Below are 22,783 nucleotides of genomic sequence, written 5' to 3'. Positions count from 1 at the left end.
ATTATCATGAACCGTGGCCCAGAGGGTGGCCCCCAGGAGGAAGGGGAAGAGGGCAGGATGTAGTGGGGCTGCCAATGGGGTTACAGGGATGGGGCCTTCCCACTGATGCTTTTTATTTTATCTTTTAGAACATTCTCTTGTTCCGGATGCTCTGGGTCTTCGTGGCTGCGTGTGGGCTTTCCATAGTTGCAACCAGCGGGGGCTGCTCTCTAGTTGCGGAGCCTGGGCTTCTCATTTCAGTGGCTTCTCTTGATGCACAGCGTGGGTTCTAGTATGCGCGGGCTTCCGTAGTTGCAGCCTGTGGGCTCAGTAGCTGCAGGGCGCAGGCTTCAGTAGTTGTGGCTCACTGGCCTAGTTAGTCCGCAGGCTACTGGAATCTTCCCAGACTAGGGATTGAACCCATGTCCCCTGCACAGGCAAATGGATTCTTACCTCTGTGTCACAAGCAACTCCTTATATTATCTTTGATATAGGAGGAATGAGCATCTTCTGGGAGTGAGGTGGAGGGGGCAGGAGGTGTAAGGAGAGTAAATGAGACTGGAACACCCTGAAGGCTGCCCTGGACTTCTAATGTGTTAACCCTTCCCCAAAACCCTTGAGCCAAATATGGCAGAAATCTGATGACTTGACGAGGCTGGGAAGTGTCAGTGCAGATATTCATCATGTCATCGTACTTTGTTCTATAACTTTCTGGATGCTTGAAATATTTGATTGTTCAATTAGAACAGGGGAGGAAGAGCCATGTCCGGCTTCTGCTTGGCACTTAGCAGACCCTGTACACAGTGGTTCTTCCTCCCCCACCTCTTCCTAGAGGAGGCATGAGAGGCAAATGGCTAATTTACAATAAAATACTCCTTCCCCTCTCCCTTCTGTTTGTTTTTGGCCACACCACGTGGCTTGTGGGATCTTAGCTCCCAGACCAGGGATCAAACTGTGCCTCCTGCACTGGAAGTTAGGAGTCCTAACCACTGGATCCCCAGAGAATTCCTGCTTCTTCCTTCTTTTGCTTTCCTTCTCCTTGTCCAAGGAGGCCTTTTAATCTGTGTAGTGGGATCATGTTCAGCACAGCTGGATACCACAGAAGGTGGGAGACCTCTGCTGCTGGGGGCCCAGAGCTTCCCTGGTCCCCAGCCTTCATCCTTCCTGGGGATCCAGGAGAGATGATTCCCTGCTCCTCCCACTCCATGCTGCTCCAAGCCTCAAAGACTGGGAGTTTGTTTCTTGCTAATCAAAGCCCCGAAGTCTTGACCTCAAGGATGTAGTGGCCAAGGCACCTTTTCCAGCTTTGGTCTGGTCCACACTGGGGCTGGGAGGTTGCAAGGGAAGAGTGATTTAAAAGAAATCACAGGCTCTTAGGAAAGGTTCATGCAACCCAGTGGGTTGGGGAGAACTTGGGGGGAGTCAGAGAAGAAAGGAAGAGGAGGGCTGGCTTCTGCAGGCTTTTGAAGGAAGAGTAAGGAGGTGGGGTTTGTTCTGGGGGAGGGGAGGAACGCATCAGTACACCTTCAAACCTCAGGAGCCATGGGCTCTCATAAAGGAAAGGGGGTAGCCTGAGCAGAAGGTCTTGTCCCATGGCAGCAGGAGAGGAGGGAGGCAGATGGTGGGATGAACTTCCTGGAGACTGACATGCCCCCCACGGGAGGGATAAAACCCTGCTGCTCCCAGCTCAGGTCTGGGTCAGGGTTGGCCTGGGGCTTTTCTATTCCTGGTGAAGCTCGCAGAAGACAGAATGGTATGAATAACCTCTAGCGCTCCTTCTAACCTCCCCAAAATCGTCAAAGGGCTCTGGTAAAGAGACGACTTTTCTTGGAACCAGACTGTTGTTTCCTGGGCTGTTCTGGAATGGACTCAGATCCCCGCACAGTGGCTGGCACCCCAGGGCTGTGTCTTTAACCCACACCCCCCACAAGGCTTGTTCCAATGTGGCTGAGAGCAGGGTCTCACCTTATCTTTGTTTCCGCTATGGGTTGTTTCTCCACAAAGGTCTGTGGGCTCCCCAGGTAGCACTGATGGTAAAGAACCTCCCTGCCAAGACAGGAGATGCAGGTTCAATCCCTGGGTCGGGAACATCCCCTGGAGGAGGGCATGGCAACCCACTCCAGTATTCTTGCCTGGAGAATCCCGTGGACAGAGGAGCCTGGTTGGCTACAGTCCATAGAGTTGCAAAGAGTCGGACACAACTGAGGCGACTTAGCCACGCAGCACACATAGAACAGAAAAAGCACCTAGGATGTGAGAATCCCCAGAAAAACTGAAAATCAACATCCCAATGGCAGGCCCCACCCGAGAGCAAAGAGGAGGCCCCTCTGGGACCAGCCTGGCCATCAGGAGCCAGAATAGACCTCCGTGATCCAAACCTGCACCTGGGCCCAAGCCTGGCTTGGCGAGAGGAGCCTGGATTCCTGATCAGCACTCACGCGCATGGTTACATAAATGGGAAGGAGGCAGGGGACAGCCAGAGGGATGCGTTCCTGGCACCGGAGCACCGGGAGCTGGAGGAATGAGTCTGTGGTTTCAGCCACCTCTCCTGGGAGTGGCAGCCCTATTCTTGGCCCTGAGTTTGCTTACTAGGAAGGAACGCTGGGAAAGAAAGTGTTGGCTTTGGACCATAGGCCCGATGCAGGCCACCCAGTTCCCTTTCAGCATCCTCCCGCCTGTACTTCCTTTGGGCTTTGGCTAAAGCGTGGCTGGAGTCAGCTCTGATCTGCTTTTCCTTTCCTGCTTCCTCTGAGCCCTGACTCCACTGGGGACCTGGCCATTCTCTTTAGCTGTGATCCCTGACCCTCCGAGGGCACTGTCTTGTCAGCAGACAGAAGCTGTGGGTGGACCCATCATGAGGGCATCATAAGGCTGCTTTTGTCGGGCTCAGGAAGGTCAGCCCATGCCGGGCAAGAGAGGAAAACCTGCCAGGAGAATGTAATTCCTTCCTCGTTAGTGATGCTAACCTGCCTTCCACAGCAGCTCCTTAGATGCCCAGTTGACTTTCTGCGTTTGCTTCTTTGTATTCTTTCTGTTCTGGGGAAGGGGCGACAGGCGCTTTAACAATGGACCTTGGGAGAGCGACAAGGTCGATGCCGTAGTGCTCGGGGGATGGGCACCGGATGGCATCAGAGGGCTAGTGGACCCTGGAGGAGACAGAGGCCCAGGGTTGCCCAGCCAGGTGCTCCCAGTAATGAGATGGATCCAGGGAAGCTGAAGTTACCCTGTTCTCTTAGCTCTTGAAGGCAGAGATCTTTGAGCACTTTGTAAGGATGCTTTTTAATTAGGTCCTTCCCACACAAAGACAGACAGGGAGAGAGAATAGTCTGTTCCAGAATTTGAGCGCTACCTGGAGAGCTCATTTCCAGCCACAGACCAAGTACAGGGAGACATAAACCCGAAGAATTTTTAGCCTTGGAGGGACCGTGGAGATTTGTCCGTGTATCACAGAATGGGAGTGGAGGTGCACACCGGAGCACCTCTGTGTCTCTGCAAGGCAACCCAGCAAATTCGTGCTGGAGCTCATGCCCAGGGATCCTCGTCACTGTTAGAACTTGGCACTTTTTTCTTTTTTTGGTACATGGGAAGAAACAACATAAATTCAAAACTTACAGATAAGGGTTAGCGCTATCACTCATCTCTTTTAAAAATTTATGCATAGAACTCGGCCTTTTGATTCCTAACTGGGAGTTATTACTTTTTTTCTTCTTTTGGGCATGGGTTGTATTTTTTCTTCTCTACCTTGTTGCATCCTACCTTTTGATCTTTTTTCTTTTTAAAAATATGTATTTATTTGACTGCACGGGGTCTTAGTTTTGACAGTTGGACTGTCTGATCTTCGTTGCGGCATGTGGGTTCCAGTCCCCTGACCAGGGACTAAGCCCTGTCCCCTGCATTGGGAGCGTGAAGTCTTAACCGCTGGACCACCAGGGAAGTCCCACCATCTTTTGATCTTTTGGCCAAGAGTGGCTAATACATCCTGCTCCGCCTGTTTGCTGACCCTCTCCGTTGTTGGGGGAGCTTTCCAGGTGGCTCAGTTGGTAAAGAATCTACCTGCAATGCAGGAGACACGAGTTGGATTCCTGGCTCAGGAAGATCCCCTGGAAAAGGAAATGACAACCCACTCCAGTATTCTTGCCTGGGAAATCCCATGGACAGAGGAGCCTGGCGGGCTATAGTCCATGCGGATGCCAAGAGTCGAAAACAACTAAGCGACTAACACTTCCTTCCATCTTGGGCGGCCCCGTAGAAGATGGGGCAGGCGTGCCCCTGGGAGAGAGAGTGCTGGGCGTGTGTTTGTGGGGCTGTACATGGACACTGTGAGTGTGGATAATCTCGTTTTGGGTTTTTAGAAAACTTTTAGTAAAATACATATAAAGTTTACCCATCTTAACCACGTGCAGTTCAGTGACATTAGATACAGCCACACAGTTGTACAACCATCACCACCATCCACCTCCAGAGCTCTTTCATCTTCCCAGACTGAAACTGTCCTCACGAAACCCTGACTCCCCATCACCCCTCCCCCCGAGGCTGGCTTTCATGGATGGATTAGTCTGGGTTGGGAACATGGACCAGATGACCGGGTGACCGGTACAAGGACCATGTCCCTAGATCACCTCTCCCCCATCCCCTTCGACTGCATTGAGACTCCCACTCAGGTGGCCTGGGAACATTTGGAAATTCATTGCAACTGCCGGGTTTGGCAATTCCACGGAAACTTCCCAAGCGCTGGGGGTGGCCGTGAGCAGGCGGATGGGGGCTGCTAGGTGGGTGTGTCTGAAGTCCCTTCATGCTGAGATGCTGCTTGATCCCGTCTCAGCAGTGCCGTGGGGGTGGGGAGGCTTCCCGAGCCCCTCCCGATGCAGCTCTGGGTAAGAGTTGGAAGAGAAATGAACTTGACATTGGAATCATGGGACTGTCTGGACAGGGGCCTTTTGGGGAGTCAGTGCATAAGATGGAATTGTACAACTGAGCTTCCCTGGGCACCTTTGGCGAAGGTTGTCAGGAGAGTGTTTTACAATTCATGTTGCTGCTCCAACCAACCATTTAGCTTAAAATTGCCCATAAAAGTGAACTTAAATTACAAGTAATAGAACCATAGCCCCCTCTCCCCTTGACTGACCCTCTCAGCTCTTCTCTGGACGAGCTCAGATTCCTCCTGACGAGAGTAATGAGGAAACTGCAGAGGCACCTCCAGTGCAGTCGCTGTAAATTGAAAATCTTTGTTTTCTGTGGCTGCGGGGATGGTGGGGCTCCTCGTTAACTCCCCCTGGGAAGGGGGCCTGCTGTCTCTGGGCTGATTTGTCTCTCCTCCTCTTCTTCCTGCCATGATGTCCTTTGGGGACCCATGGGGCCACTTGTGTCCAGTACAGACCAGGAGGTCTTGATAAACCTCAGAGATGCCCACATGAGCCCTGGGCTCCTCTCGCTCACCCATCCCTTCTCTCCTAACATGCTTTTCTTGATATTTTCAACCTTTAAAACAGTTCTTTCTGGGGGAGGGGGGCATTCACCGGGTTCGTTGCTTTGTTAATTCATTCATGAACCTGATACTTATTGGGTCAGATCCTGTCCCAGCTCTGTGCTTTCAAAGGTAATCTAGCCCTACACTGGGTGGGGGGGCCCAAGTTGTGAGGAGGTGACTCAGGGCAGTGCAGAGGGATGGTAGAGAGGGCAGTGGGATGCTGGGGCAGGGGTATCAAAGGAGGAGGGCTTCCCACTCTGTCCAGAGGTCCAAGGAAGGCTTCCTGGAGGAGGAAAGTGAAAGTCACTCAGTCCTGTCCGACTCTTTGTAACCCCATGGACTATACAGTCCATGGAATTCTCCAGGCCAGAGTACTGGAGTGGCCAGCCTTTCCCTTCTCCAGGGGATCTTCCCAACCCAGGAATCAAACCAGGGTCTCCTGCACTGCAGGCAGATTCTTTACCAGCTGAGCTACCAGGGAAGCCCTCCTGGAGGAGGAGGCAAGCTTTGAGTCAAGGAGCAGGAGGCGAGAAGGCTGTGAAAAGGCTCAGCTGCAACCAGGGGTGACTGACCATGCTGGTACTGTGGAAAGATCTCTGCGTCAAAGAGTCAGGCAAGGCTAGAGGGAGGCAGAAGAGAAATGAAATGATTTCAAGATTCTAGCTGAAACACGACTGGGGCCTTAGATGAGGGGTGTGTGTGTGTGTTGGGGTGGGAGTCAGGAGTTTCCAGACTTGGCAGTTCAGAAGGTGAAACTGATGACTGAGGTCATAATAATCAGTGGAACTTTCACTCTCCTTGCCTCCCTCGATCTTATCAGGAACCGGGTGAGGTAGGCATTTTTTTGTCTTTTGCTGATGAAAAAAATGAAATTCCTAGAGACTATGATTCCTCCAAGGTTAGCAACAAAACTGGGACTGGGGCCAATCTCTGCCGGTAGCCTGCGGCTCCAATTTCAGGATGTCACTGTGGACTGACGACACACCGCTGTGCTGTCTGATGCCCAGTGAGCCTGGGGAGAAAGGAGAGCGCGGCTGGTGGGAGTGTGGGTGCTGGCACCTACTGCCTGGGTTCCAACCCCAGCTCTCCTCCTCCCTGGCTCTGTGCTCCTGGGTAAATTACTAAACCTGTTTCTTAATCTGTAAAGAGGGGAGCAGGTTAGAAATGGGTCTGATCTCATAGGGTAGTTGTCCAGATGAAAGGGATTGATGAGTTGATGAGTTGATGAGTTGAAAGCATATAGAATGGTGCCTATGTTCAGAATGGTAGCCACAAAGGTGAGGGGGATGAGGACAGAGGCTCTGGAACATCAGTGTGGCATCATCTTCCCAGGAGAGGACCCTGACTTGTCCATCGGGCCTCCCAGTGGCCCTGGTGTCTGGGGCTGGGGCCAGGGTTGAGACAACCAAAGGGAGCCCCCCGTGACTTTGTGGTACCATTCATGGCTACAGAGGGACATGTTGCCTGGTAACCAGCCAGAAAGGCAGCGTGGGGAAATCATGTGACTGGTGCAGGTAGCAGCAACTAGACCCACCTACGGTTTATATTTTCAGAATCGTCTTCATTTTTCCCAGACCCAGATTCCATGAGGGAGAAGCAGCCACCCCCTTCCTCAGTTCTGCAAAAGGCGTCATCACTGTCTTTCTATTTGAGGTTCTCAATTGAGTGAAGGCAGTGGGGAGGGGGACCAGGGTCTGTCCTCAACCCAGAGCTTCTATAACCCAGGACAACAATGATGCTCCATCTGACTGGAGGAGTTTGGGGGTGTGTGTGTGTGAGAGACAGCCATCCTTGAGAGAAAACAGGATCCCACAGAGTAGAATATAAAACCTGCCTGACACTTTAAAAATACCGCCAGATATTTCATAAAGTCTCCAGGTTATGGGAGCTGCTTCCTGTGATAGCGCCAGACCTCTGAGGTCTAGACTTTCTGAGTACTTCAACAAAAAAGCTGAAGAGGCAGGCCCTGCCTTAGAAGTCCTGGCTTTGAGAATCCTGCCTATGGCCGTCTGGTTGGATAGAGGGATCACTGGAGATTGGATGGGTGGGGAGTAGGGGAGCTTGGCCAGTTTTAAGTTTAAAGATAAGGAACTGCTTTGAAAAATAGTTGAGCATTATCTATTAAATTTAACAATTACTCCTGGATAAATACCTGAGAGCTTCAGAATTTTTATTTCTGATTCTATACCCCCCAAAATTCTTGCGCCTTTACATCAAGAGGTGTATGTATAAGGATATTTATATTGACAGTGGGCAACAGGAGCAAAAATCAGGAAACAATCCATCTGCCTTTCCACTGAATGAATAAACTATGGCATAGTCACACACACACAAGAGAAATGAGGAGAAAACGGTTATAAAATTTTTGCACTCCCCTCTCCCCACTTAGCAGCAAAAGTTCTCACAGTTGGGGCACTAGTGTGGGGAGGCTGAGTGAGGTTGGGGTGTACTGGCTGGTGGGGAGCAGTACAGAGACACCCCCCTTCTGTCTTGCTACCCTTCTCTGCTGGCACAGGCCAACCCCTGATGCCTTGATCCTCGTCTCCCAAAGCTTCCCTTGACATCATTCCATCATGGCTTGTCATCAGATTGTCATAAGCATCGCTGAAAAGGCTGCGTTAGGGCAGTTTGCTCTGGGGGGCGGTGCATCCAGAGCCTCTGTTGGTGTGTTGCTGAGTGTGAGCAGGAGAGTGCAGAGGCATCCAGGTGCTGCTTTTCCGCCTGCTTGAATTGTCTCAAGGAGCCCAAGACATGACCCAGGGAACAGATGATAATCGTGGCCCCTGTGCTGGGTGGATCCCTGCAGGGACTCACTGGGAGGGAGGTCTCACGGATGCCTTCCAGCATCTGGACCACGAATCCAAGGGAGGCAGGAATCAGGGGGAGGTGAGAGGTTGCTGGGGGCCCCCCCCAAAAGGAGGGCTTCCCTGGGGGCTGACACTACTCCCTGCCAGGCTCAGCCACTCAGTACAGACTTACTGAGTCACTGATCTAAAAACCCCATCATCCTTGGAGGGGGTGTGTAGGCAGGTTTAGCAGGGGCTCCTGGAAGGTGGGCAGGGGTGAGAAGGACAAAGTTCATGCTGGCACTGTGGGGGCCAGGCAGAGGCCACTAAGCCTGACTCCAGGGAGGTGAACCTGGGAGAAGGGGGGCCATGTCCTCCAGGCTCCAGTGTGATGACCCAGAGACTCCGAACTGGATCACCAGAGGCAGCCCTGTCTCAGAGGAAAACGTGCTAGTAAGTGGCCCAGCAGGCAGGTTCCCCTGTGGGCCAGGGCTGGGCTTCTCTGTGGCCAGGAGCCAGTCAGCAGAGCAGGATTATATCTTCTTGGACTTGGGGTTGGGGCCCTTTAGCTCCAAATAAATGCTGAAGCTGTGCTGAGGACCTTTACTGGTGTACATGGCACTTTGTGAATGTCCACATCCTCTCTGGGTGGACACAGCTCTGTGGGGATCAGGTTTGTGCAAATTAACAGAAGGTTCTCTTCCTTCTGGCAGGTAGCCTAGGCCAGGTGCAGGCTTGGCAAGGTAGCCTAGGCCGGATTTCAGTCCCATTTGCCCCTCGTTGGAGGCTCTTGTGCAGTGAGAAACCTATGCAACTGTACATGGAGGCCCAGCTGGCTTCCTCTTCAAGAGTCTGCCAGGATTCATGCACTGACCTCACTTTCCTATACAGTGTCCCCGCCTCCCCATTTTATTCTGGGCTGTAGGAACCAAGGCGAGGTCCAGATCCCCCAAACACAAGGCTGGATGAGAAAGTGGGTCTGTGGGTCCTTCTTAGGCTCAGACTCTGAAGGGTTCTTCTCTCAGTAACTTAGGGGTGCCGCCAGGCCGGGGGAACTGCCCGCTCACCATGCCCCTGCCGTTCGACCTCATCTACACCGACTACCACGGCCTGCAGCAGATGCGGCAGCACATGGGACTCTCCTTCGGGAAGCACCGGTGAGAGGGCAGCGGGAGGGTGGCGCCTGCCCACTGGTCCCCAAGGCGGGGGTTGCACTGCCCGGGTTCCAGGGTGGAGCGAAGGCTCACCTCCCACCCACCCCCTACACCCGCCACCTTCCTTCCCAAACAGCTCTGCCTCCTGGCTTCGGCTGACTCGGATGACAATTAATAAACCACAGCCAGGCGCTCCAGGGCCTCTCTGCTGCTGGGCAGGCTGGGGGTGCGGAGGGGATGAGGTCAGAGCTGACCCCGTTGGAGAGGGCGGAGGAACAGCAGGGAGTGGTGGGGGAACATGGCACAGGGCCGGGCATGAGCCCTGTGTGTGCGGACCCAGCAGCCCCCTCCCCACCCCCTCCTCCGTCCGGCCCCTTCTTGGGTGGGAGGAAGGCCAATGCCATCGCTCCGTCTCTCTGCAGCCAGCAGGATATGGGGTTTAATTTAGCACAGAGAGCCCTGCTATTTATTACGTGTGCTCCAGTCTCATTGACTATCCCACATGATTTTATTAGGAAAAAAAGTGACAGGCAGCGTTATTGCTTTTATTATTAATGCGTGTTCTCCGTGCACTCGGGGCCTCCTCCTCCCAACCCCGCCCCTTCTCTGGGGTGGGGAGGAGTGCTGACCTCAGCAGTCCGGACACTTCTGGGTCGCCTGGAAGGACTCTGGGTGGGGGAGTGCCTTGGAGGGGCGTCTGAGACTCAGCAGTTTTCTTTAGGTGCCCATTCCCAGGGTGGCCGAGATGCAGGGAGAGGTTCTGGGCTCTGGCCTCAGGGTGGGACAGGGCCCCCACCAGCTGGAAGGCCCACCAGCAGTGGCCATTCTTGCAGAGGAGACTTTGAGGCACGCGGTAGCTGGTTCCCGGGGCCCTTCTCTTCGGCATCTCAGTCCAGAGAGGCCAGACACTTCCTGGGGGCGGCAGGCTCCTGGGCAGGGGGCCTGTGGACTCCCTGCTCACGGAAGTGCAGTTGTGCAGGTGAATCCTGGGCAATGGGGAGGGGCCGCATTCCAGGAAGGGCCTCCCTTTCTAGGCTCCCTTGGGGCAGCTGTAGTTAGTGGTCCATGGTTCATGTAAGACTCTGAGATGGTTCGGCGGTTGTTATCCCCCTTTGCTCGATGGGAAAGCTGACCCAGAGAGGTTAAGGCACTTGCCTGTGGTCATGCAGCCAGCTAGTGTCTGAGCCCAAGCCCTGACCACACATCACACTACCATGACCAGCCACCTTAGGGTTCCAGAGCCCACGGCTGGGGCCACCCCAGCCCAGGGAGACACCGGGAGATTGGTGACCCGGGTTCCTGGGGTGCGGGGTGGGGGCAGGTGCCGCATCCGGGTCATCGACACCTTTGGGACCGAACCTGCGTACAACCACGAAGAATACGCCACGCTGCATGGCTACCGGACCAACTGGGGCTACTGGAACCTCAACCCCAAGCAGTTCATGACCATGTTCCGTGAGTGTCCAGCCACCCCATGGAGTGGGGCGGGATGGGTGGGGCCTCTCCCAGGGGTGGGGAGGAGGCAGGCCCGTTCTGTCCTCTCCTTTCTTCCTTTTGGGGTCTGTGTGAGGATAGAGATGCATCCAACCATCGGCCTTGGCTAAGAAAGCCTCGATCCCCTCTCAGCAAAGGTGTGAACCACAAAGGAAGCCTCTGGTGGTGTGGGGGGGGAGGGGCGGCCTGGGGTGGGGGTGGGGCGGCGTGGTGGTCTTTTCAACACGTGGAGGATGCAGCCTTTGTCCTCCTGGAGCACGGTTGCTCTCAGAGAGCAGCTGAGCACAGGGTTTCCAGACCAAACAAGATTCTCTGGCCTTCCAGAGACATTCCAAAGTGATGGAGACCTAATGAGTGGTGAGGGGCAGCGCAGCGAGGCTTTCTAAGCAGAGGAAGCAGATGTAGTGAAGATGGACATGGAAAGGACGGAAGGTTCTGGAAATGCAAGTGTTCCAGGAGGCTCCAAAACTGAGGATGATGAGAAGTCAGGCTGTGGGTGGGAGCTGGAGCCGCTTCAGGCAAGGGAGGCCATTTGAGCTGAGCTTTCGAGATTTTTTAATGAGACTTTAAAACGTGTACGCACTGACCTCCCCTCTTCCATGCAGCATGCTGAAAATAATTTAACCTTTTCTTGACAACTCAGGGTCAACGCTCTATCTCTCTGGCGTGAAGCCTGCCCTGTGGGGCTGGCAGAGGCGTGCAGAGCCGTGTCCCCTGCCAAGTGGCCCCTTGTCCTGTTGCTGTGTGATGTGGCGCTTTTTCTCCTAGTTGGGAGGCTGTCAGCTGTCACTTTTAATCATTGTTAGGCTGTCTGCCTCCCACAGCATCTTGCATGTCTAATTGGCGGCTCTTTGAAGGCTGTGGGTCAGAAAGTCAGACAAGCATCCTCATCAGGATTGTCTCTAAGTTAAGAGTGACTTTGATTCCAAGTAGGGTCCCGAGGAATTTGCTTATAAGTAAAGTAGCTGATCTTTACTCAGCCCGTCAAGTGACTGCATCCCTTCTGGGTGTTTAGTGACTTCTTTTATGTTACTCTTTAGGTTCTAGGCTGCATTAGAGGTAGATGAGATTTTTGAATAATACACAAGCTTGATTTGGAGAAGGAAATGGCAACCCACTCCATCCAGTATTCTTGCCTGGGAAAGCCCATGGTTAAAGGAGTCTGGCAGGCTGCAGTCCATGAGGTCACAAGAGGCGGACATGACTGAGCGACCAGACCACCCCCAATGGCTTGACTGGGAAGGTGGGACGTTTCCTTGGAACCCAGATGAGGAAACTGAGGCCCAGAGAGGTGGAATGTCCTGTCTGAAGTCACATGGTTTTGTGGGTGCCAGACTCCCTCCCAGAGCCCATCTCAGGGTTGTATGAGGCTTCTCCATGAGAAGAGTGACTGTCCTAACAGGTCATCGGGTGGCAATGTGCTCCCAGCCGAGAGATTGGAGTGGGCTGGGTGGGTAGTGGTGGTGATGCTCTGGACTATAGCAATAGCCTATGTGACAGCAGAGAGGAAAAACATGAAAAACACAGGATCTGAAGCAGAGCGGTGGGTCTTTAGCAAAGATTCCTAAGTTTATACTGGATATGGTAATTTGAGAGTCACTGTAGGTTCCTGAGCTAGGGAATGTCATGAAGACTTTTTGTTGTTGTTGTTGTCATGCCATGTAGCTTGTGCTTTGCTTGCGGGATCTTAGTTCCCCAACCAGGGCAAACTCCTACTCATCCTCCAAAACCCCATGTAAAATGTCTCTTCTACTAATCACTTTCACTAATCACCTTATCTATTCCAGGCAGAATGTGTTTATAACTCTTAAACCTAATTCTGTTAAAGTATATATTGAAATATGAGTTGTTTGCTTATACATTTATTTTCACTGATAGATTAGGAAACACTCAAAAAGGAGCCACTAACTGATTTAGCTCTATTTCCCTGGAGCCTATCGAGGTCTTCAGAAAATGTTAATTGATTGAATAAATTAAAGAAAGAGAACAAAACACAAACTTGCCTGTCTTAATGATATCCTAAGTCCAGGAAGGAATTCATGAGCAGACCTCTTTCCACATCTAGCTGACTGATTTACCCAAAGAGCAGCTGGGAGGCTGGCTGCCTCTCCCCCCCTTGCCCCACCCCCAGGAGCTCTTTTTCATGGTCCCTGTTATTTTAATTGGTTGCAGTACTTCCCTGTCCCATGTCTACTAGTTTAGCTAATTTTTCTAAACCTGTCACTTCTCGTGGAGTTGGCGGAATGAGATTTTCTTGAAAATGGGAGAAAATGGCGAGCAGGAGAGAGGCCTGGTTGCAGCCCCAGCTGGAGCCAGAGAATAGGTACAGAGGCAGGGGTGGGGCTAGGTAGGGAAACTGAGTCAGGGAGAAGAGTCTGTCTGCCCTCCTGGGGCTTCTCCCCCGCCTGGGCAGAGCCTCCTGAGACAGGAGAGCTTCCTGAGCTCTGAGCATCACAGAAACAACTCCTGGCCTCCAGCCCCTTCCTATCCCTCCTCCCCCCACCGCCAGTCCCAAGCCTCTGAAACCCTCGTGTGTGCTTAGCCACTCAGTCGAACCTGACTCTTTGCGACCCCATGGACAACGGAGACTGGCGGGCTACACTCCGTGGGGATTCTCCAGCCAAGAATACTGGAGAGAGCTGCCATGCCCTCTTCCAGGGGATCTTCCCCAACCCAGGGATTGAACCCAGGTCTCCTGCATTGTAGGTGGATTCTTTACCATCTGAGCCACCAGGGAAGCCCAAGAATATTGGAGTGGGTAGCCTATCCTTTCTCCAGGGGATCTTCCCAACCCAGGGATCCAACCAGGGTCTCCTGCATTGCAAGTGGATTCTTTACCAGCTGAGCCACCAGGGAAGGCCAGAGGGGAGATCTTTTTTTTTGCAGCCAGCAAAGACTTGTCCTTACAATGGTCAGATTTTCACACTCTAGAGTCCATGAGCTTTCTGGATAGAAAACCACAGCCTCTTCTAAGATGCACCAGATATTAAGAATTTTGTGGGTATTGAGGGCGTTGGGTAGACATACTATGTCAAATCTACACATTTGATTAAAGTATACATCCCAGGACTCCCCTGGGAGTCCAGCGGTTAAGACTCCGTGCTTCCGCCGCAAGGTGCGCGGCTTCGATCCGTGGTGGAGGAACCAAGATCACACAGGCCGGGTGGCACGGCCAAAAGGAAAAAAAAAAAAGTATATCCCAATTACAGAAATGCTAAGATGTGAAAAACGTGCATCTGAAATGAAGAAAGGGGGTGTTTGGCCTCAGGGTTGTTCTGGGAAATCAAGGCCATATGGCTGCTGCCAACCTATTTCCCACATGCAGCCTCTCCCACAGGGAAGGTAGAGTAGATGTAATTGGGTTCCATAGGCATTCTGCTCGAGGTCCTTTGCATGGAAAGGAGACACCATGGTCCTTGCAGATGGATGGCACCTGTGCCCACTCCTTTAGCCGGCCGCAGCTGCTAAGTCGCTTCAGTCGTGTCCGACTGTGCGACCCCATAGACAGCAGCCCACTAGGCTCCCCCATCCCTGGGATTCTCCAGGCAAGAATACTGGAGTAGGTTGCCATTTCCTTCTCCAATGCATGAAAGTGAAAAGTGAAAGTGAAGTCACTCAGTCGTGTCCAACTCTTAGCAACCCCATGGACTGCGGCCCACCAGGCTCTTCCGTCCATGGGATTTTCCAGGCAAGAGTACTGGAGTGGGGTGCCATTGCCTTCTCCAGCCGGCCGCGGCAGACAGAGCTAATTAGTGACATGCCTGGAGCCTGGTCGGGGAACTGGAGACGCAGCTGAAGGGCACATCCTGACCCTGGTGCTCTGGGTTCTGGGAAGCGAGTCAGGGTGCGAATCCGCATTTTGCCGGAGACCTAAGCACGGCAGACAGGCCCTCAAAGGGAGGGCACTCAGACCCCAGAGAAGGCTCTTGGGAGGAGAGGAGGTGACGTGCGAGTGGGGCCCTGGAGCGGAATACTCTCATCATGGAAAAGGGCGGTGGGCGCTTAAGCGAAGGGCAGGGGCAGAAGCTTGCAGGTGTGAACGCGAAGATGGGTCCGCGCATGCGTGAACCAGCCGGGCCAGGTGCTCCCAGGGGCCGGGGACACAGACAGCTCCGGCCCTCTTAGATTCTGACAGTAACACACGAACAAATCAGTATGCACTGTCGTGTCTGATCAGTGAGTTCTGGGGCAAAAGGTAAGGCAGGGAAAGGAGACGGAGAGGGGCTGGGGTCAGGAAAGACCTCTTAGCAGGGCCCTGTGAGCACAGACCTGCATGGAGAGAGACTGGGGAGGTGGTGGGAGATGCCGCGGAAGGGGGCCAGGGCCCTGATGGATGGATGCTCTCCCCACCGCCCAACCCAAACCGCACCCCTTACCTCCTGCCCCCTTCCACTTCCCTGCCAAACGGGTGTCCCCTCCAATGGGGCCAGTCCCGGGTAGACCAGAGCATGCCCCTTCCTGACCTCGTGGTCTGGCTGCAGCTCACACCCCGGACAACTCCTTCATGGGCTTCGTGTCCGAGGAGCTCAATGAGACAGAAAAGCAGCTCATCAAAGATGGCAAGGCCAGCAACATGGCGGTGGTGTACGGCAAGGAGGCGAGTATCTGGAAGGTGAGACCCGCCGGCCCCCAGATCCCATCACCAACCCTCGGCCCCCAGGAAGTTCCCACCCCCCAGCCCTGGACGGTGGAAACGGCCCCCACTAGTGGTCAAAAAAGAACTGCCGTTGGAAATACCGGCCTGGGACTCCTGCCTCACTCCCCTTCCTGCCCCGACTCTGCAACAAATTCAAACGGCTTCATCCCCCACCCTCGCTCGGGTAGATACACAAACACTCTAACCCACCAAAGGGGTTTAGGCTATATGTGGGGATTCTGGGGGGTGGGAGGCAGGGGGGAAATAAGAGAGGACCAGGGATTGGAACCCCAGCTTCAAGACAAAGCCCCTCCGAGAAGCACCGTCTGTGTGGGACGTTACCGCTCACCTGGCCGCTGACCTGTTCTCTCTCCTCTTTTCTCTCTGCCCGGCTGGCAACGAAGCAGCTCCAGGTATGGTGACTGTTTGCCGCATGTTCCTTCCACCTCCTGCCGCTCCCTGCTCTCCACAGGGTCTCCCCTGCGGATGCTCTCAAGTTGGGCTTTCTGGGCTTGGTAGCACCTGTGGATGGACCAGACCAAGGTGGGAGGAGGGTGATGGGGACATCGGGGTCTCAGGTGGGCTCTTTCTGGGGCCTGGAGGTCAGGGTCCAGCTCGGTGTGGAACAGAGCAGCTCCTAGGATGGACAGTTGACCTAAGACAGGTGACATGAGGTTAAAGGTTAATAATAAAGATGCCCATCGTGGGGACCATCGGGCAGCCCCCATACCCCGTGTCAAGCTGTCACATGACCATCTTGGTTAAAGATTCTCACGCTGTATGGATTAGGTCCAGCTGTCAAAGAAAAGCCCTGACTAACCGTGATTGAGACAAGAGGGAAGTGTGTCCTCCTTCCTGTTGACCAGCCCTGGAGCTGTCAGTGTTGGGTTGACCCCTGGGGCTCTTCTCCCCTGGTTGACTCGCTGCATTTAGTTCCCATCTGCAGTCTTGCTTCATGGTTTAAGATGACCACGGAGTGCAGTTATTACATCTGCCCTTCAGCAGGTGGTGCAGGATTGGGGGCTTTGGAGGAGGAGGAGGAGGAAGGCCAGGTTTGGCATATCTCCTGAAGGTTACACACAGCTCTGCACCATATGGCCCTGTGGCTAGGTCTCAGTCCCGTGGCCACAGCCAGAGTTAGGGGGCATTGGAAGTAGGTGTGTTCTAGCCATGTGTGCCCAGCTTAGCCCTGGAGTTCTGTGACTGAGGAAGGGGGAGAATTAAGGGACGTCTCATGATCTGTGCCAAGACAACCCTCTGAGGTCGCAGCCATGGTTAATACTCATCCAGCCAGAGCTTACTGTTGCCAGGTACTCACATATATTTTCTCATTTGACCATCAACTGTGAGGTTAGTGTGACCAACTAGTTAAGTGGGCAGGGCTGGGATTAGCACCCACATCTAACTCTAGGACCAGGACTCTTAATATCCTCCTTGGTTATGACACCTTGGATGGTGGCAAAGAGAAGCTCTGGAGGCTGGACTAAGGCTCCAAGCCCTGGCTGAGACATCAGTGCCCACCATGGAGTGCGGGGACAGAACCAAGGGGCCATTTTCATATGATGCCAGACAAGCTGGCGGCCAGGATGCCTGGGGCGCTGGGTAAGGGAGTGAGCACAGACAGTGTCTGCTTGTGCCAGAGAACACTGTTCAGAGACTGCCCCAAGAGAATGAGAGGTCATGAGCTCTGGGAAGAGAACCGTTTTATCTTGGGTGCAGGAGCTTCTGGGATAGCCAGGAGCAATGCTGTACAGCAAGAGACCTCAAAGAAGCTGCTTCCAAAAAAAGATATCTTTGCTCTGGTCTTTGTGACCAAAGGCAGGCAGAGGCGGCCGGGTGAAGAAAGGAAGGGCAGCAGCATCCTGGGACAGATGCCATCCGGAGTTCAGGGGACCAGGTGGCAGAGGGGCGGAGAAGGAAGGAGAAGGTGTGGTTGCCACATTCTTAGGGGAGCGGCAGCTGGGATCAGGGCGAGGGTCTGAGGACTTTTGTGTCGAGGAGGTTTGTCTTATCCTGGGTCCCCAGAGCTGGAGGCTAAGGCTTAGATACTGCTATTTTATGAGAGTCTGTCCCAGGGACCGAGAGTGAGAGGATGGGAAAAAGACTGCTTATCCAGGTGCAGCCTTGCTGCTGGAGGAATCATTCCGGACATTCAGAAGTGCCACGTGGGGGGCTTAAGCTCGGCTTTTCAAACTGCGACTTGGCTTTGTTGTTTTGTTTTGTTTTTCCTCCTTAGGTTCACTGAGGTATAATTGACAAAGAGAAATTGTATGTATTTAAGGTGTACAACATGATGGCTTGGTATACATATACAATTGTGAAAGGAGTACCACCATCAAGCTACTTTACACATCCATCACCTTGAATTACTTTGTGTCTGTGTGGTGAGAACATTTAAGGTTGACTCTCTGGGAAAATTTCAAGTGTACAGTACAGGCTGAGTAACTGTAGTCACCATGCTGGCCGTTAAATCCCTGGATTTATTCATCTTGTAGCTGAAAGTTTGTCGCTTTGACGCCCATGGTCCCGTTTCCCCCACCCCCAGCCCCTGACACTCACCATTCTACTGTCTCTATGAGACTGACTCTTTTCAATTCAAGAGATTAGTGAGATCGGACAGTTTTTCCTTTTCTGAGTCTTAATTAGCCTTTCTAAATGAAGTAGAATAGCATAGAAGCAATAGAATAAAAGGATATCGGAGGACTTCATATGTATTAAGGGTAACTATTGTTTTGTAAAACTTTACATTTACACACAGAAATACTCACGTATGTATATGATTGGGTGAAAAAAAGTTGAACAGTGCCTGTGACATGAACCCCTTTGTGCATGTGTGTGTGCAGTTTTAAGAAAATGTACATCTGCTTATCATGCATAAAAGATCTGAGGAAGGCATAGGAGACACTATTAACAACAGCTGCTCTGGTCACGGGGTCAGAAAGTTGAATAGGGGCCTTGGAGACATTTTCTTCACACGTGACATCCTTGGATTTGATATTTTTCTGGGGGCACGAGTCAATTTATAATAAGTAATCCTTTTTACATTTGGTGTGATGACTGATATTATTTGACCCTGAATCTACTATTTTATTAGTTGGTTTCTTTTTTCTTTTCTGTTTTAAAAAAATTTATGTATGTATTTATTTATTTTTGGCTGTGTCTTTGTTGCTTCGCAAGGGCTTTCTCTAGTTGCAGGAGGCAGGCGTGGTTGCCCTGGGGCATGTGGAATTTTCCCGGACCCGGGATCGAACCCGTGTCTCCTGCTTTGGCAGGCGTATTCTTAACCACTGAACCACCAGGGAAGTCCTCTTTTTCTTTTTCTCAGCCATTCCATGTTTTCCCCCCCTCAGTTCTTATCTTCTTTTACATTGATATACTTTTTAAAATCCAGCTTCCTTTAGCTAATTATGTTCTCATATTCTTTTGGTTCTGATTTCCTTAATATTTTTGTATTCTTTACGCTACTGTAAAGGTTATAACATACATCCTTGACTTATCAAAGCCTAATATAAATCAGTACTTTAAAGCTTTTATGGGGTTGTAAAAGAATCTTTAAAGGTTTTATTTCTATTCTCCCCAGCTGATATGCTGTTATGGTATTTTAATACTGTCCAAATATTTTCTACCACACAATATATTAGTATTCCTGTGGTTTTATAAAGTCAGTGTTTATTTACATTTACTCACATCTGTCCTTTTTATTGATTTGTGTTCCTTCCTACATCACTGAGATTCCGTTTAGGATCATTGTCCTTCTCGAGAAGGAAACACCCTAGTCTGGGTTTGCTCTGTTTTTGATTTTTCTAAAAATGTCTTAGTGGTTTATGGTCATCATGGACAAATTCTAGCTTGTCCTCTGCCCTCCATCATTTCTGCTGACAAGTCAGTGTGGGTCTTATTGTTCCTTTAAAGGTAATTTGTGTGTGTGTGTTTTCCTTTGCCTGCTTTTCAGGCTTCTATTTATTTGGTTTTCAGTAGTTTCACTAAAATAAGCCTCAGTGGTTTTCATTGTTGTTTGTTTTGTTTTTTATCCTACATGGAGTTTGTAGGTCTTCTTGGCTCTGTAGTTTGAACTTTCACTAATTTAAGAAAATTCTCAGCTACCATTTCTTTAAATATTGCTTCTGCCCCAACGTCTCTCCTTTTTAAAAAATTTGGCCAAGCTGCACAGCTTGTGGGATGTTAGTTCCCTGACCAAGGATTGAACCCCACTCCCTGCATTAGAAGTCAGAGTCTTAACCGCTGGACAACCAGGGAAGTCCCTGTGATCCATTTTGAATTAACTTTTATATATGATATGAAGTATGGATTGAAGTACTTTTTCCCCTTTCCTTTAAAAACTTTTTTTTTAATTTGTATTTTCTTCCCCTTTCCTTTCCTTTTTTTTTTTTTTTTGCATATGGTTATCGAGTGATCCGTGACCATTTGTTGAAAAGACAGTCCCTTCCTCCACTGAAATGTCTTTGCATCTTTGTCAGAAATCAATTGACCCCATGTGTGTGGGTCTATTTTTGGACTCTCTCTTCTGTTCTATTGATCTATCTGTCTAACTAGATGCCAGCATCACAGTCTTGATTACTGTAGCTTTGTAATAAGTCTCGAGATAAATCTGCTCACTTTCTTTGTCTTTTTCAAAGTTATTTTGTCTGTTCTAGGTCCTTGCATTTCCAACATTTCCAAATGAGTTTTAGAATTAGTTTGTCAATTTCTATAAAAATGCCTGCTGGGATTTTGATTGGGATTTCATTGGTTCCTTTTTTTTCTTTTTTCTTTTTGAGTTAGGGGTGGTTCTAGAAAGTGAATATGAAAAATCATATGGATAATTTGAGGTCAAGAATAATGTTCTCTTCCTCCAGAGAGGATTTTCTTTTATTGTTGGCTTAGAACAGAGCCCCTTGCAATCCCAGATTGCCTTTTTTTAAAAAAATTTTTTTGGCCATGCTTTGGTTTTTCCTGTAGTCATGTATGGATGTGAGAGTTGGACTGTGAAGAAGGCTGAGCACCGAAGAATTGATGCTTTTGAACTGTGGTGTTGGAGAAGACTCTTGAGAGTCCCTTGGACTGCAAGGAGATCCAACCAGTCCATTCTGAAGGAGATCAACCCTGGGATTTCTTTGGAAGGAATGATGCTAAAGCTGAAGCTCCAGTACTTTGGCCACCTCATGCAACGAGTTGACTCATTAGAAAAGACTCTGATGCTGGGAGGGATTAGGGGCAAGAGGAGAAGGGGACGACAGAGGATGAGATGGCTGGATGGCATCACAGACTCGATGGATGTGAGTCTGAGTGAACTCCAGGAGATGGTGATGGACAGGGAGGCCTGGCATGCTGCGATTCATGGGCTCGCAAAGAGTCGGACATGACTGAGCAACTGAACTGAATGGCATATAGGATCTTAGTTCCCCAATCAAGGATTGAACCTACATCCCCTGCACTGGAAGAGTGGATTCTTAACCACTGGACCACCAGGGAAGTCCCGTAGATCACCTTAATCAGTGATAGTGATTGAGACCATTTTAAAAGAATTTAGCCTCTGTTACTCTTGCCTGGAAAATCCCATGGACGGAGGAGCCTGGTGGGCTATAGTCCAGGGGGTCGCTAGGAGTTGGACACTACTGAGCAACTTCACTTTCACTTTTCACTTTTATGCACTGGAGAAGGAAATAGCAACCAACTCCAGTGTTGTTGCCTGGAGAATCCCAGGGTATGGGGTCGCACAGAGTCAGACATGACTGAAGCGACTTAGCAGCAGCAGCAGCAGCAGCAGCAAGAGTGTTTCTAGTTCTGGTCTACCCTTTCATCTGTGATGTAATTCCTCAGAATTCCAACATAAAGTGTAGTTTCCATCAACGGTTCCCATCTTTAGCAGGCCTTGAACTTAGACTTTCATCTCCCAGGTCTGCTCAGCTGCCTAGATCCTGCCCTTGGAATCAGTGGGTGGGCCCCCCAGGAGGAAAACCAAACCCAACACTGGCCTCAACAATCTCTTTTCCTCTTTCTCCCAGGTCTTGGCCTCATAATTTTTCATTCTTTGTTAGATTTTAAGGGCCATCTTAGGTGTTTTCCCTGTCTTTCCTGATCGTTCTCAGAGACAGGGCTGATCTGCATTACCCAAAGCGGAAGGCCTCTTTGTGAAAAACTTATGCACTTTGAGTTTCAAAATGTGAATTGTTAATTATTTTAATATTTGTTGATAACATTCTTCAAGAGCTGTGGTTTATAAACTAAACCTGGGCTGGAGCTTCTGGTGGTCTGACTTCATGCTGGCTGGTAGGACAGGGGGAACCATGGGTTCTTTTCCTCTGACCCATTGATCTGCTGGGAACCAACTATCCCTGAAAAGAACTCCAAGCCCCACCCTGATTCATGATCTTGTAGCTACTTTCCCTTCAACTTATCCCTTCCCTTCTTCTGTAAGCCTCAAAAAAACTCTAAAAAATAGAACCCAGCAGCCAATCCCATGCTTATTCCTACTGAGGTCCTACACTGACTGCAGCTCCCAGCTCAGAACCTGGGCCATACGGTCAGATGGGTGCCCAGGCGCTGAGGTGTGATCTACTCGCCCATGCTGCACACCTCTGCAGAGGTCCTCAGAGGTCATCAGGGTTCAGAGGAGGCCAAGTACCTCCATTTGCTGTTCAGTCACTAAGAGTGTCCGACTCTTTGTGACCCCATGAACTGCAGCACGCCAGGCTCCCCTGTCCTTACTGTCTCCTGCTCAAACTCATGTCCATTGAGTTGATGGTGCCATTCAACCATCTCATCCTCTGTTGTCCCCTTCTCCTCCTGCCCTCAATCTTTCCCATCATCAGTGTCTTTTCCAGTGAATCAGCTCTTCTCATCAGATGGCCAAAGTATTGGAGCTTCAGCTTCAGCATCAGTCCTTCCAGTGAATATTCAACATTGATTTCCTTTTGGATCGACTAGTTTGATCTCCTTGCTGTCCCAGGGCTCTCAAGGGTCTTCTCCAGCACTATAATTCAAAAGCATCAGTTTTTCGGTGCTTAGCCTTCTTTATGGTCCAAATCTCACATCCATACATGACTACTGGAAAAGCCATAGCTTTGACTATACAAACTTTTGGATGCAATTGGATGTTGGTTTCTATGGGAGACATGGAAGACAACAGGTCCATGGCTAAACAGGCCTAGGGCCCCTGGTCTAGTCCAACCTCTGCAACTCACAGATAAAGAAATTGAGGTCCAGAGAGGAGAGGAGGTGTCTTCAAGGTCACACAGCTGATTAGGGACCAACCTGACACTGGGCC

At 51.0% G+C, this 22,783-nt stretch overlaps 1 protein-coding gene across 1 annotated transcript in view; it reads left to right on the top strand.

The window, feature by feature from the left end:
- The window catches only part of MGAT5B (alpha-1,6-mannosylglycoprotein 6-beta-N-acetylglucosaminyltransferase B), a 66,427-nt gene that overhangs the window by 35,013 nt on the left and 8,631 nt on the right, over positions 1-22,783 (top strand). Inside the window, exons 10-13 of the mRNA XM_052658242.1 lie at positions 9,258-9,389; positions 10,708-10,841; positions 15,362-15,492; positions 15,921-15,929. Coding sequence (XP_052514202.1) covers positions 9,258-9,389; positions 10,708-10,841; positions 15,362-15,492; positions 15,921-15,929 — 406 coding nt within the window. The remainder of the gene's footprint in view (positions 1-9,257; positions 9,390-10,707; positions 10,842-15,361; positions 15,493-15,920; positions 15,930-22,783) is intronic.

Source organism: Budorcas taxicolor, chromosome 19 (genome assembly GCF_023091745.1).
Source record: "Budorcas taxicolor isolate Tak-1 chromosome 19, Takin1.1, whole genome shotgun sequence".
NCBI classification, from domain to species: Eukaryota; Metazoa; Chordata; class Mammalia; order Artiodactyla; family Bovidae; genus Budorcas; species Budorcas taxicolor.
The sequence above is the reverse complement of the archived record's forward strand: the minus strand, read 5'-3'. Positions and strand labels throughout refer to the sequence as shown.